At 41.4% G+C, this 14,208-nt stretch overlaps 1 protein-coding gene across 2 annotated transcripts in view; it reads left to right on the forward strand.

The window, feature by feature from the left end:
• ANTXR1 (ANTXR cell adhesion molecule 1) overlaps nucleotides 1–14,208 on the forward strand; it is a 121,975-nt gene that overhangs the window by 67,874 nt on the left and 39,893 nt on the right. The window contains exons 13-14 of one of the 2 annotated variants that reach the window (XM_038166875.2): nucleotides 67–162; nucleotides 10,780–10,821. In XM_038166875.2, the coding sequence (XP_038022803.1) occupies nucleotides 67–162; nucleotides 10,780–10,821 (138 nt within the window). The remainder of the gene's footprint in view (nucleotides 1–66; nucleotides 163–10,779; nucleotides 10,822–14,208) is intronic. The other variant, XM_038166876.2, reaches the window with a different exon arrangement.

Raw genomic sequence — 14,208 nt, forward strand, 5'->3', positions numbered from 1 at the left:
ACAGTTTGCTGCAGAGAGTGGAGTTTTGTGCTAGTGGTGCTCACACATTCTCTGATTCTCTTCCAGTCAGATGGGACCATCCTGGCTATAGCTTTGTTGATCCTCTTCCTCCTGCTGGCGCTGGTTCTTCTGTGGTGGTTCTGGCCTCTTTGCTGCACAGTGGTAAGTCCTCTTTACCCTGCTCTGCCTTCAGCATTGCTGATAGCACCATACTGATAGAACTCACTACAAGAAGGACATCGAGGCCCTGGAGCATGTCCAGAGAAGGTCTACGAAGTTGCTGAAGGGCCTGGAACACAAGTTTTATGAGGAGCGGCTGAGGGAACTGGGGTTGTTTAGTCTGGAGAAGAGGAGGCTCAGGGCAGACCTTGTTGCTCTCTGCAACTACCTGAAAGGAAGTTGTGGGGATCTGGGGGTTAGCCTCTTCTCGCAGATAACTAACAATAGGACAAGAGGGAATGGCCTCAAGTTGTACCAGGAGAGGTTTAGATCAAAAATGAAGAGACATTTCTTCTCAGAGAGAGCAGTCAGGCACTGGAATGTGTTGCCCGGGGAGGTGATGGAGTCACCGTCCATGGGGGTGTTCAAGGAAAGGTCGAACTTGCTGCTCCTGGAATTATTAAGGTTGGAAAAGACCTTCAAGGTCATCTGGTCCAACCATCACCCTACTACCAATGTCACTCACTAAACCATAACCCTAAGCACCAGGTCCAACCTTTTCTTGAATACCCCCAGGGACAGTAATGCCACCACTTCCCTGGGCAACATGTTCCAATGCCTCAGGGACATGGTTTAGTGTGTGACATTGGTGATAGGGGGATGGTTAGACCAGATGGTCATGCAGGTCTTTTCCAATCTTAATGATTCTATGTCATTTTTGTATGAATAGCTGCAAGAGAGCAATGTCTAGGATGGGGAAGCCAGTTTGCTGACAGTCTACAATGAGTCCTAGACTCTGGAGGTGGAAGAGCCTTTCCTCTCCTTGTGATCACTGCCACACTTTATCAAGTGTTGTGTTGCTGTTACTTTCATGCAGTGTTTTCCCTCATTTTTCTTTAGTTTTGCTTAAAGTAAACTGCTGGGCAGAAACTGTGGGCATGAGGAGAGAACAGAAGAGAAGGAAGCGGTGGAGGGAAGCAAGGGGAAAGCAGGGACTTGAGATAAGCTTTTTTCTCACACATGATCCTACTGTTTGACTGCAAGGACCTGTCATACCTCCATACATCTGTACATCTCTGTTGGTCATGCCTTTGGGCTGCCTTTTCCAATGGAGATCAAGGCAAAGAATGACTATTGTGGAACATAAAATTCAGTGAATCTCTGTGCTTGCTTTGGCTCTTGTTTATGAAGCAAATATAGAACAAGAATTAGGGATGTACAAATGTCAGCAGAATTGGAAACTGGTTTTGGTGTCAGGCTGCATATAATGTTTCTTTTAAAACTATTCAGACTGGCTCAAGCTTCCGGGTCACTACCATTATTCCTGATTTTGAATCACTTATCTGGTTTTGTAAATTTACACTATGTTATACTGAATCCACAATCTGGTATTGTGAGCTGTGGAGCCACAGACACTGCAGGATTGGAGGAATCTTTGTGTGAGATACATTTCTCTGTCCAGAACAGGTATGGAAATCTTGCAGGAAAAATCTTAGTCTTTTTCTCTTTCTGGATGGATGAGCAAGGGGTAAATGCTTCTTTTCACAGTAGTTAGCACCTCTGTCCTGATTTGCAAACCAGATGAGAAAAAAAATATTTATTTAAACTTTTCAGAACACTAAAATATCCATTCTAAAAATGGACAAAGGATTAGCAGTGCAGTAGGTTGCTGAGAGTTATTTGTCTAAACTAGATGGCATGTTCCCAGAGAAGTCAGGACAACTTCTTAGTTGGTACATCTGTGTGGAAGTCAATGGAGATGCAGCCTGCGCAGATGTTTGCACTGGGATTTGGTGGAGAAATAAGGTGATAGAGATGAGAGGCTATAAGTGATGCTACCATTTAAAGGTTTTTTCACAGGAGAGCAGTGAAGCTGATAGCAAGAAGGCATGAATAAAAGCAGAGTGATGTGGAGTAGAGGGAGTACAGAACTAAGCATTAAGAGGGTAATGCAGGACTGCTACAAGGGAACAGTATGAAGATAACGGTCATTTAACATTTAAGTGTTGCTTTAAGTGTAAGAAATACAGTCCAGATAGGCAAGGCAAGTGCAACAGAGGTGAGGGAGTCTTTTATTCACGTGAAACTTCATAAGCTTTTCCAGATATTTTCCAGATTTAAATTCAGTACTTAAAAAAGTTGTAGATAAAAGTGTTTCCTCACCCTTTTTCCTCTTTTGCCTCCCACATTCCCTCTTAGCAAGGTCTCCAAGCGGGGACTGTCTCAGTGATACTTTCCAAATGTAAGTCAAACACGTCCCTTTGCTTGCTGGAAACAGTTTAATTCAAGAGCCTGTAAGTGATCTTTTCGTCTCTTCAGGATGGCAATCCAGTGTGCTTGGCAGTAGACCAGCAGCTAGGATACCTCACTGTGAATTGCTTACTCATAGAATCTGTAATATTAAAGACAAATCCACAGAGGATTGCCCAGCCAACTTGGTTTAGGGTGGGGAGAAAGAGAGAAGAGCAACACTGTTTATTTACTAGTTTGGTAATGGCACATCAAGGAATGCAGCATTGTCAGAAGCATGGAGTGAATTAAGGCCAGAAGAACTGGCTTGCACAACAGACAAGAGACAGGCAAGCAATACCCTCTAATAATCAAACCACAGACCCAGAGATACCACTGTGGATTCAAGCCCAGGGACATCTCAAAGATAATTAGGAAGGGGGGGACGGGACGGCACAGGACACAAAAACCTTTTTCCTTAAAAAGAATAAATTTTAGTGACAAGCACATTTCTAAACCCTGAAATTTCTCTTGGCATGCTTTTTAATTAAATAGGAATCATTATTGTCCAGCAGTTCTTCAGGAAAATTACCACGCCAGCTTCATCCCTGGAGTAAATGAACTGAAATCAACATACTTACTCTGGAGATTTATCTGGAACCCAGTAGATTCTTGGCAGGCACCCATAAAGAAATGCTGTTTCCAAATGTATCCGAGTTTATTGGTCTCAGAAGTATTCTGGGATGAAGTCTGGAACTTACCACTCAGTTTACAGTATATGCAATTGTTGCTTAGTGGGTCAGAACAATACTTAGACTTTTGCTGTGCCTGATACCCAGAATAGGCAAAATTTCTTGACATCAATGGAGAGATGTGAAAGCATGAAGGCCAGGTGCTAACCTTTGAAGAGGTTTTAAGAAAATTTATTGAACTACAGGAAACAAAGAAATATATTCTGCTAAGCTTAAATCTCCAGCACTGTACACAACAGAAGATGGCAAATGCAAAGATACTGATGGCACTTTTCCTGAGAAGAGTGCATCTGCAAAACAGCGGATGACAAATCCTGGTCTTGTTGATATTTTGGGGCATTTGATTTTCAGTAGCTGTTGTCTTCCCCTTCCTCCCTTTTTCTTAACACTCTGGAGAATTCAGAGTGCTCATAGCAGAAATGCATGTGCAATCGGCTACTTTGGTGCCCATGGGTGAAATTCAGTTCCAGATAGGAGGCCAACACAAGGCTTAGTTTTAATATAGATGTAAACCAAATAGCTATTAACATTTGTAAGACAAATAGATCGCAAGCCTCCAAAATAGTCTTAAGGAGGCTTTTGCAGCCACATTATTAGATCAGTTTGGAAATCGAGTTGGTTAAATGTTTTGGATGTGTAGTGAAGACATAATTAATACAATAGTTGGAAGGCCTGTCCATGCTGGGACAGCTTCCCTCTGCCAATATGCAGCACCACACAGCTCAGGCACCTCCCATGGATGCTGGAATCAGCAGGATGGGTGAGTGGTATTGGCTGTGCTTTGCACCTGAGCAGGATCTGCAGGACAAAGGACTCCCTAGCACAGCTGAATTGGGGCTGCAGTCAGCCTGTCCTAAGCCTGGGGCAGTCCAGGGAACTAAATGCAGAGGATAGGAGTGGAAATATGTCCCTGGTGCAGCTGAGGCTCTGATTCAAAGCATTTCCCCACATGCTCATACATCACATCTCCTTACAGTTTTATGAAGTAAACATGAGCCTTTGCCTCCCTTATGCATCCTTACAGTGTGGCCTCAGGGGAAACATGAGAAGCTGATCTGTAGCAAGAGCCCACTCAGAATATATACACCATCGTACTCATTTTTGTACTGCAGCTTCTTTAAATATAGGGGTGTGGCTGGCATATAAACGAGGTGTTGGTATTTAAGCATCTAACGCCAGCCTTAGCTTAAAAGCTGCTTTCTGGAAGGAAGCATGGAAGAACTCAGCAATTTGTTTGGCTCTCAGTCTGTAGTGCAGCTGACCAAAAGTTTTGGAAACAGAAAGCTGGATGGAGAAAATACAGAAAATATATATTAAAAACACATGAAAATTATGGCTAAACTGGAGTAAAGGGAGGGCGGAGGAATGCATAGATGCTACAGTAACCCTAAAATTCCATGGTGAACACTGGCTTGGTGGAGATTGTAAGGGTCCATGTATTCTGATTCCCACACACTCCCATGTGCGCACAAAGCACTGTTTTTCTGTAGTTAAGATGATTTTGGGAGAAGGGAATGCAGGATCATGAACTGAAACATTAGTGAGACAAACCAAGTGAGAAAGACACAAATATGCAGGGAAGAATTGCTTGTAGACCCCACAGTCCCTGCCTTCAGTTCAGACCTGAGCTATTGAGTCAAGCACTCAAGCCAAGCACTTGCCTAGCATAACATGGTAGAGTTTCACCAGAGTTATTGGAGCTTAACATGGTGTGCAGCATCCAAGCACTGAGTCCATGCTTGTTGCCAAAAATGAGTGTCTTCATTTATGGCACAGTCAATATAAAACAATTGGCAGTAGCACTGTTATCGTAGCAGAAATAACAGAATCTGACTTCGCAATTGCTTTGCACAAAAGCACAGCAGGAGGATAAAGATGGTGTTCTCAAAAAATGTCCAGAGACCCACAAAAGTTCACTGCCCACTCGGCTGCCTGTCAGTCAGATCAAGATGGGTTAGACGTGGATATAATGCTCTGTAACTGGCTGCCTTTAAACATGCTAGCATGTATCCTGAAAATAGCATAGCAGGGTAATTTTGCCTGGGCTAATACCGTCAGCTCCACAGGTGGGTCAGGCAACTCATGTAGAGGGGGCCAACAGAACAGTATGTTTGCCAGGCACTGAGTTAAGCTCCTTTTTTGTGCTCCTATGATGTGTCATTACCAAAGATGTTAAAGCCAAGTTCTCTGAAGTGTCCATCAATTCTGGGGTGTCCAAACTGAAAGATCTTCCAGGAGTTGATTTTTTGGAAATTTTTAAACATTGCCTTCTGAAAGCTGTTTGCCTTTAGATGATCTGCATAGACTTCAGATTCCCAAACCATTTCCTCACTAATGTATTTCTTTAAGGCCAGAACCGAAAGCCAATTACATTAATCTTGACTGGCTTCAGCACCTTTTATTCCAGACCACAACAGATACTCAATGTAAAGGATACACTGTTGTTCTTTGCCCCAGTCCTGACACAGTAAAAACTTGTTTCTTCCTTTGTTTTTTCCCTGGACTCCTTGCACTTCTTCCAAATAAAATTGGCCAAACCCAGCTAAGGAAAAAATAGGTCTTTAGGACCACATCCTACTCAAGCAGAAAATTCCCTAGCAATCAATGAGTGAGAACAAGGGCTTCTGCATATAGCTGAAAGTAGCTATGATGTTTCTCTTTCCTGTATTTCAGAAAATGAAATTTATTTAGCTTGTCTTCCAAAGAAAGTGGGTCAGACACTTGGAGCAAAACCTACTGATTCTGGCCTTGTTTTACTGTGCAAGTGAAATGGCCTAGGAAAAGGAATGATCTTTGCAGATGCTACATTTTCTCATGCATTCCCTGGGGAATTGCATGTCAACCCCATTCAGCTGCAAACTGTATCAGTCATTTAAGTAAAGGTTGTGTTGTGTTGGTTTTTTTTTCCCCGTCCACGATGTCATGTCTCCCGTAAGTGCATGAATGATTTTGACATGTGTTAGTATCTGTTTTGAATGTAGTTTGTGCATGTCAGTTGAAGTCTTAGGTGTGAAACGGTCTTGTCTCTCCTAGTTTTAAGGAGGTAAAATTGAGATTCATGGATCTGCTTCCAGGTTGATGAGAGAATAACTTAAACGTATGCTAGCTTTCCAATTGACTTCATCTATCCCATGGAAGAAGAATGCATTGTATTGCAGATGAGGAAATACAGACAAGCTTCTTGCTTATATTAGAAATCTTGAACTGTAGACAACATCTCCAAGGATGGTTACTTAGAATACACGGCAGATGTGAAACAAATGAAAAGGAAATGTTCCTTTATCCAATTTATAACTAAGCATTGAAACTGTCATAGGACCTAGTGGAGGTCAAAACTATATGTAAATGGGGAAAAAAAAAAAAAAAAAAAGAAAAAAGAAAAAAGAAAAAAAAGGATGGGTCAGATAGGTCATAGTTAATTCTATTTAAAACAAAACAAAACAACACGCACACCACTGCCACTTTTTATGATAGCTAAGATGCATATTCCAAGAAGAATTAATACCTATTTTCAAGAAGAATGAATGCAAATAAGAACAAAACCTGCTCAGTTAACTGCATTCTCCCTTCCAAATTTTAGTCCTAATTAAAGGCAAAACCCTTTATTTCTTATTTTGCATTATTTTCTCATGTAGCTCTCATTTTAAATGATGTACTGTTTCATTTAAAGTAGATACACTTCACTGAAAAGGAACACATTGCCCCTATTTATCAGATAATACTCTAGGGAGAGTTACCGAGTTTGTGTTTGCTGGACACTGCAAACTGGTGGACTGTTCTACTCTCCGAAGATGGAAAACATCCTGGACACATTCCTGGAATATGCAAAATTTGGATTCAACATGTGCGTCTTTGCTAATGCCTGAATGGCTATAGAAATTTCAGGACAGCAGCAAACCCATCCTCTCTAATGCTTTAAACTTCCAGGAGGGTGGCTAATTTTTCTGCTTTTACACTGGGTTATTCATCAGGAGCAGCTGCTTCTCTATGCATTTGTGATGTCGAGGTGCATATGGTGTGTCAGCTAATAGAGACCCGTGTCAGTCACATGCATGTTGAGACCTGTGATAGAAAGGCAAAGAATCACTCTAATGTCCTGAATTTTCACAGTTAAGTATGTAGAAGTGCTGACAGCTATTCTTGAAGTTCCTTCCTCTGCTAAGAAAAGCTAATGGCCACCTGTCTGTCCCACAGAAATTGACTACTTACAAACATAGGACCATATTGTAAGGTTCTTATAACATGGCAATGATGTAGAAACCCTTAGATATTCCTCACCTAGCAAGCAAATATGGTTGCTGAACTATATTTTCCTTCTTTCAAACACAGGGACAGGAGATACAGTCACAGCAGCAATCTCAGAAATGGCTTGGGGTTATCAAAACAATTGCAGCACACATGAACAAACACTTCAGCTTTGCCAAGCTAAACTAGCTGGAACGTTTTGCTTGGCCAATCATGTTCCCAGCTGATTGCATTCAGCAGGTCCATGTGTGTCATCTGGTGAGGCAGAGAGAAGGCAAGAGGTGCAGCCCGAAACAAAAAGTGGTAGACTCAAAGCTTGTAAGCCAGTTTAGGCTGTACCCTCTTTGGGTTCCCTGTAACAGCATTTTCTTCCTTGTACTTGAGTAATCAGTTCTATTGTACAAAATGAGCAGGTGTAAGTGCCAAAAGGCATTGCCTTTTGGCTCTGGGATCTGTTATTTCCATTTGACATTTGATTTGCTCACGTGTGTGAGGTGTTACTAAGCTCCTGTTTGCTTCACTGCCTCTATTTCCCCAGAATGAGGGGCTTGTGCACATACAGCTGTAACAGTAAAAATCCAAAAGGGAGAAATAAAAGAGTTGTGCTGTTTATACACCAAAAGCCTTTCCAGATCTGGGTAGTAAGACAGAAAATATGTTTTATGAAAGACAAAATTCTAAAGTTCATATAAGCTCAAAGGCTTCTCTGGCTAAAGGCAGAGACTAAATTCTCCCCATCTCTGGATTTGTCCAAACTAACCAATCTATGTGACCAATTTACAGAGTGTTCAGTTGTTCTTAAAAGTGTCCAGCATTTAGTAATGCAAATAATCACTCTTTTTTTTCTCTTGGTCTGTAGCAGAAAAAAATTTATGTGTTCTGTAATCAGAGTTAATTTGTTTGACTGTGGATGTTGTGAGAAAGAATGCAGATATATGAAAAACACAGCTATCTCTTCATTTTCAAGTCTGTAATCTCCAGATTTTCCAGTGATATTGTCTGAGAAGTTGTGTTTGAATGCTTAGCTGGACCAAATATGTTGGATGGATTATACTGATGTTTCATGCTAATGCAAATCAGAGAAACTCCATTGAAACCCATGATGTTCCATCAGAATAACATTAGAGAAGGTCATAAAGCAAGTTGTAGTAGATATATTTTGGATCAGATATCTGAAATTTCTCAGCATCCAATGCAGTTGGATTAAGGGTTTTGGTTCAAAGGGAGATCTACTAAAGAGTGTCATTCTTCACAGCAAGCAGTAACCCAAATGTATCTGAAAATGTTTCTAGAAAAGCCTTCTGTGTATTTTGGTGCTTTGTATGTGCTATGTCAGTAATTGTGTTGTGAGATGTACAAGAAACTATGTTGTATCCATCTTCTTCAAACAAGGAACACTTTGAATAAACCATGCTGGTACCCATGATTTCTTTTCTGCAAAGCAGTACTGTTTGATGCAGATCATTTTTCATCTACTTTTCCTCATTTGCCTTCCATTAGGGAAATAGCTGGGATCCCTCAGAGCTGAAAGCACAAGCTAGAAATTTCACGGTAGGCAGAGAGAAGGGTGCTCTATCAGACACTCAAGAGCTCTGCCAGTCAGCCCGAGCTCCTCTGGGACATCATCTTTCTCCCTAATGTGCTCAGTGGCTTTACAGTCACAGCCTGACCCATGGTTCTGCTGCACCAGAGTGAGCAATCATTATGAGCAGGACATTGGGTGTACCTAACCCACTCTTCAAATGTCATTCCATGCTTCCACATGTGCTTTGTGCTTCTGTGCACATAAACAAAGATTCAGTGTTGATACTCAAGCACACAGTGTCTTCAGCAGAGCTTCCCTGAGAGCACTGTAGGCCACCAAAAATGCCCAGCTGCCTGGGAACGGGATATGTGGACTGAGATATGTAAAAAGGACTGATCCAGCCCCAGTCTCCTCCCTAGCCAAAGGCAGATGCTTGTCATTAATGGACATATTGCATGACTTGGGATTTGCAGAAGAAAATAAAAACAGTGAGCTCATCAGAAAAGGAAAAACATGAGTGAGAAGAATTTTTGTAAAGGTTTATATCTTCAGGGCCTTTAATATGATTGTCATTTTCCCTTTCTGTGTTTAAACAGCCAATGTGTTATTGTTTGGGACTGTAATTTATTTTCAAAGGGTAATTTTTGAGCCTGTACATCTGCGCACCCTTCTTAGGCAGCACCTACACCTACTATCCAGTCCTGAGAGGAGCTCAGGACACTCAGCACAATCTCCACAGGTGCTCAGCACCCCAGAATTTGACTCATTGTCTGGTGTGTAAAGAAAGCTGTTTCATCCAGATGGATTTAAAAATATTGGAGAAAATTTCATCCCTGAATCGACCAGATTGGCTGGATTCAATCTGTTGATTGCAATGGCAGTGCATTGGGGTGCGTCTCATTTAAGGGAGAGATATTTGACAGGCCTGCTTGCAACTGCTTTCCCTTTGGAAGGCTCTCTGTTGCCCTTGGAGTGGAGGGTTGTGATAATAGCCAACTGCCTGCTGAGCCCTAGATGCAAACTTTTTGCATGAAATAATAACCTCACGCCCACATAAACTTCAGCTGTTTCTATGGAGAATATCCTGGACCAGTTTAAAACCTCACCCTTATTGCTTTATTAGTTAGAAATCTTGGGAGAGCCTGAAGTGTGTGTGTGTGTCTGTGTCTGTGTATAAATATATATATATGCATATTTTAAAGAGAAGCATATGAGAGTGGAAAATATAACACTAACAATGTGAAAAGGATTTTCTGTGAGAGCTTGGGGTGGCACAGAATTCTGGAATGAAGTATTTGTCTAGGAGACAGAAGCTGGAGGTTTATTACTCTTCTGCAATGTCTCCAGGGTGTTTCACTTCACCATGGTTTCTCATTCCAATCTTTGTCTGTTCAGAAGGTAAATTATTTGAGGACCTGTATGTGTGTGCAGTGGCCAGTAAAAGATGCTGGTTCTGCATCCACAGTTGTTCAGGTAAAACTGTGATCGTTCCTAGAGCCAGCACTATGACCCATACTGGGATTATGAAGCTGGAATATCAAGGATATGTTACTTTGAATTTTCTGTCATCTCACATGGAGCAGGGATCACATAATGAGCAACATGAGTCTAGAGATGTAATTGGGAACTGCCTGTATGGGAGGGCTTTGGGATGTCTTCTGCTTCCCTTCTCACTTGCAGTGACTGTGACACTGGTAGCACACACAGTCTCCCTTTAGTAATGCAACATAGGAACTACGTTTAGAAATGTTCACAGCAGCATCTTTTGTTTGTTTGTTTGTTTGTTTGTTTGTTTGTTTTTGTGACTTTTGTATCGTGCTGAACAACAAAGTATGGATTTCCCATTCTGTTTCTCTTCCATCTTTCTAGATCATCAAAGAGCCCCCTCCACCTCCTGCAGAAGACAGCGAGGTAAGTAACACCAACAACCTGGTTTCATCACTGTTTAGGACAAGATTTTGTTCAGCTTCCTCACAATAGGTCATGATTCTGCTGCATGGCAGAATATGGACCTTGGCAGGAAGTTAAACCTTTGGGAACAGGTAGGGAAGGAGGACAGAAGCAGGTGGTTCTTTCACTTGGTCAGAACAGCTCTGCAGAGTTAGGCTCTGATTCACAAAAAGGACAACTCTTACGTGTTTAGCTTTGAAGTTAATGGAACCTAAACATGTGCTTAACTACCTCCTTGGAATAGCACAATAATGATTTTGGTGTTTCAGCATATATAACCAGTCTTGGCAGCTGAGCGCTAACTCACAATGCTTATTCCTTACACTTCAATTGCTGTGAGCAAAAGCACCCCATAAACTTCGCAATTGTGTCTGAAGAGAATGGACCAGGTTCTGAACAGATGTAAAAAGCAGTATAGCCATCCTGACACCAGAAGAGTGGCACCAACAGGGGAAGTTTTAATGGAGGGAAAGAGTAAAGTAACATTAAAATTTTCATGTTAATTCTTTTTATTTTTTTCTAGTCAAATCCAGCAACAAATGGCTTCAAGTTATGTCAACATTTCTTAATCAGTAGACTCCCCAGAAATCTGCCCAGTTTTTCATCTGCCCGTTTCTGTATCCTCCTGTTTTCAGCACACACTCGATCTCTTTTCTTACTTCCACTCTTTTGCACATGGGATTTCATTGAAAAGTCAGCTGTGTCCAGGGCTTATTAATGTCAATGGAAGTTTTTCCATTGACTTCACTAGGGTTTGAATCTGTTCCTCTTAACTATGCAAGTAACAGAAGACTTAGATCCATGCTCAGAGTGATTTTGTTGGCTATTTCCATTTGCTTTTTGCCTCTGGAGACAAAGTCATTGCCTGCTTCAGCTTGCAAGTGAGAAAGCTTGATGAAATGATCTCTGCTCCCTGTGAAGTTAGGCCCAGTGAGTGTGCTCTGTGCCAAGGCAGAAACCCTTAAAGTGCAGTCCTCTGCAGGACTACCAAGGTGGAGTCCAACCTAGCTTCTGCCTGTACTGAGCACAGCAAAGATGTTGAGGGCAACTGGAGCCAAGGCCGATACTGGAACCTGCATCTTGATGGCACTTGTCCCCTTCAAAACAGGCCTCAAGTAAAAATGTATATCTGAGCATTCCTGAACCCAATGAAGATTTGCATTTGGGTTCAATACTGAAGGCATTTGATGCTGAAGGCACCCATCTCTCAAAATAGCATCAACCCATATATTTATATGCAGGCATCTGGCCTACTTTCAAAAGTAGCCATTTCTGTTTGGGGTGTACATATATTCACCAGCTTTGTTAGCTTTCATCCTCTGAATGAAAAGGAAAATATTAGCCTAAAATTGAACATGTTCTGTTCGGCATCACACATGCCTCCAAGCCAAGGGATTCAATTGCTGAAGTTAATTAAAATGCATCATTCTGGAATGCTGGTTCACTGGCCAAGGACTGGAAGGGGAAATTAAATCTGTGTGTTAAAGGGAAAGGCGTGCTTCACTTACAAGAAAGCCTTTTCTCAAATCATTAAGTGCTGCAAAAGCAGACCAGTTGCTACACAATAAACCAGCTGTGGCACACAAGTTATATTTGCTTCAGGTTAGTTTTGGTTAAACAAGTGTAGAGATATCTCTGGACATGTTATATTTTCTCTCACCCCTGATTCTGACAGAGAGGAAGAGTCCACACAGTGTTTTGGGTAGAACAATCTTCAGTTCATCAATCTGTTTGACAGCTTTCCTCTAGCAATGTGTTTGCCAATGGTTTTTTGTTTTAAAGTAACCTGATCTCATACTGAGGAGAATGTGGGCAAATTCTTTTTGCATAGAAGCAGAAAAATTACATTAATCTTCTACCTGCAGTTTACCTGCTTCACCATTAATACAAGAGAAGGTCTATACAATATTCTAGCTATTGTTCTTATTGTTTTGGGACCCTGGGATAGGGAGATTTGGCTACAACAACCTGCAAGAATTACAGGAACTAGCCTGATTGCAGACGTATAATTTCACATGCACTTTCCCCAAAGCTCAATGCTCAGTTATCCTAAAGCCACCTTGTAAAATTAGCAGACAAAGAAAAATACACTTTTACTATTTTAGAAAGTGTAAAGCACCAGTGCAGTGCTCAAAAATTAGTAAAGCTTGAATCTGTGACCTGTACTTTGCATTTTTTTCCGTGACAGAAGAGGCCCTTGCTGTTGGAAAAACTATTGGTCCCATTTACTATTATAGAGTCTGGTCCATGGAACAGGAATGGCAACAATGTGATGCTTTCAGAGAAGATTGGATGCTCCAGTTTTCCTACTCTGCTAAAAACAAATGGAAGATGGTGTTGATTTTCTGCAGTCATGTTTTTCTTATGTGTTGTAGGTTGCCTTCTCACTTACAGAAAACCTAGTAACTGCTCATCTCCAGCATGAAAAAGCACTAATTCCTTAAACAGCAGCATTACAATTAAAGTAAAATTATTTTCTTCTCCTAAAAATCTCGGCAAAAATAAGATGAGGAATTCCGAGCAGCTTTGGGAGCTGAGGCCCATATGTCTTTGTACTGCAAGGATAATGCATTATACTTTTACAATACAGGGAAAGTAGCATTACTGTCAGAAACCCACCAAAGGTTTTATTGAACTCTACTTTAAAGGCCTTTTGAGACATATTGGAGACATACTCACTGTTGGTGAAGGAAATCATTATTGGCTAAAAACTTCCAATTAATTCATTCAGAAGTTGCAAATGTTGTCAACTTACCACTGTGCTCCTCAGACAACAGAGGATACTGGAGAACGCTTAGCCCAAATGAAGGACAGATGGTTTTACTTACAGCCAGGAAAGATTGAGTCAATGCCAATCAGAAGTGAATGTCTCAAGGAGTCAGTGAGCACCTTTCTGACCTGCGATTGACTCATTGCTAGCAGATCAAACTCACGTTCTTCTACTTCCAGTGTATAGGAAGAGTCTTTCTAGCCCTGCTAGAGGAAGACATGTCTGCTTTTGTTCAGGTGCCCATCACCTTCAGGCTGGGCTTATTGGAACAACTCTTATTCAACTCAGACCATAAGCCTATCGAGAGGCTGAAGCTGGTTTTCAGTATAGCAACCCATTTTCTACAAAAAAAAAAAAAAAAAAAAAAGACACCCTACAGGGATCTGCAGCTTCCAACAATTTCCTGTTCACTACCTGACCCATGCCAGGGGTCTGCTGCTAGTCTGTCCCACAAAAGGATAAGCAGGAGCACTCCAAGAGGCACATGCTCTTTTCATTGCTTCCCTGCCCTGTAAACTGAGACCAGGCAATGTTAACATACACTGCTGTATATTCATTTTCTGTCATGGCAGTGCTTT

Source organism: Anas platyrhynchos, chromosome 23 (genome assembly GCF_047663525.1).
Source record: "Anas platyrhynchos isolate ZD024472 breed Pekin duck chromosome 23, IASCAAS_PekinDuck_T2T, whole genome shotgun sequence".
NCBI lineage: Eukaryota > Metazoa > Chordata > Aves > Anseriformes > Anatidae > Anas > Anas platyrhynchos.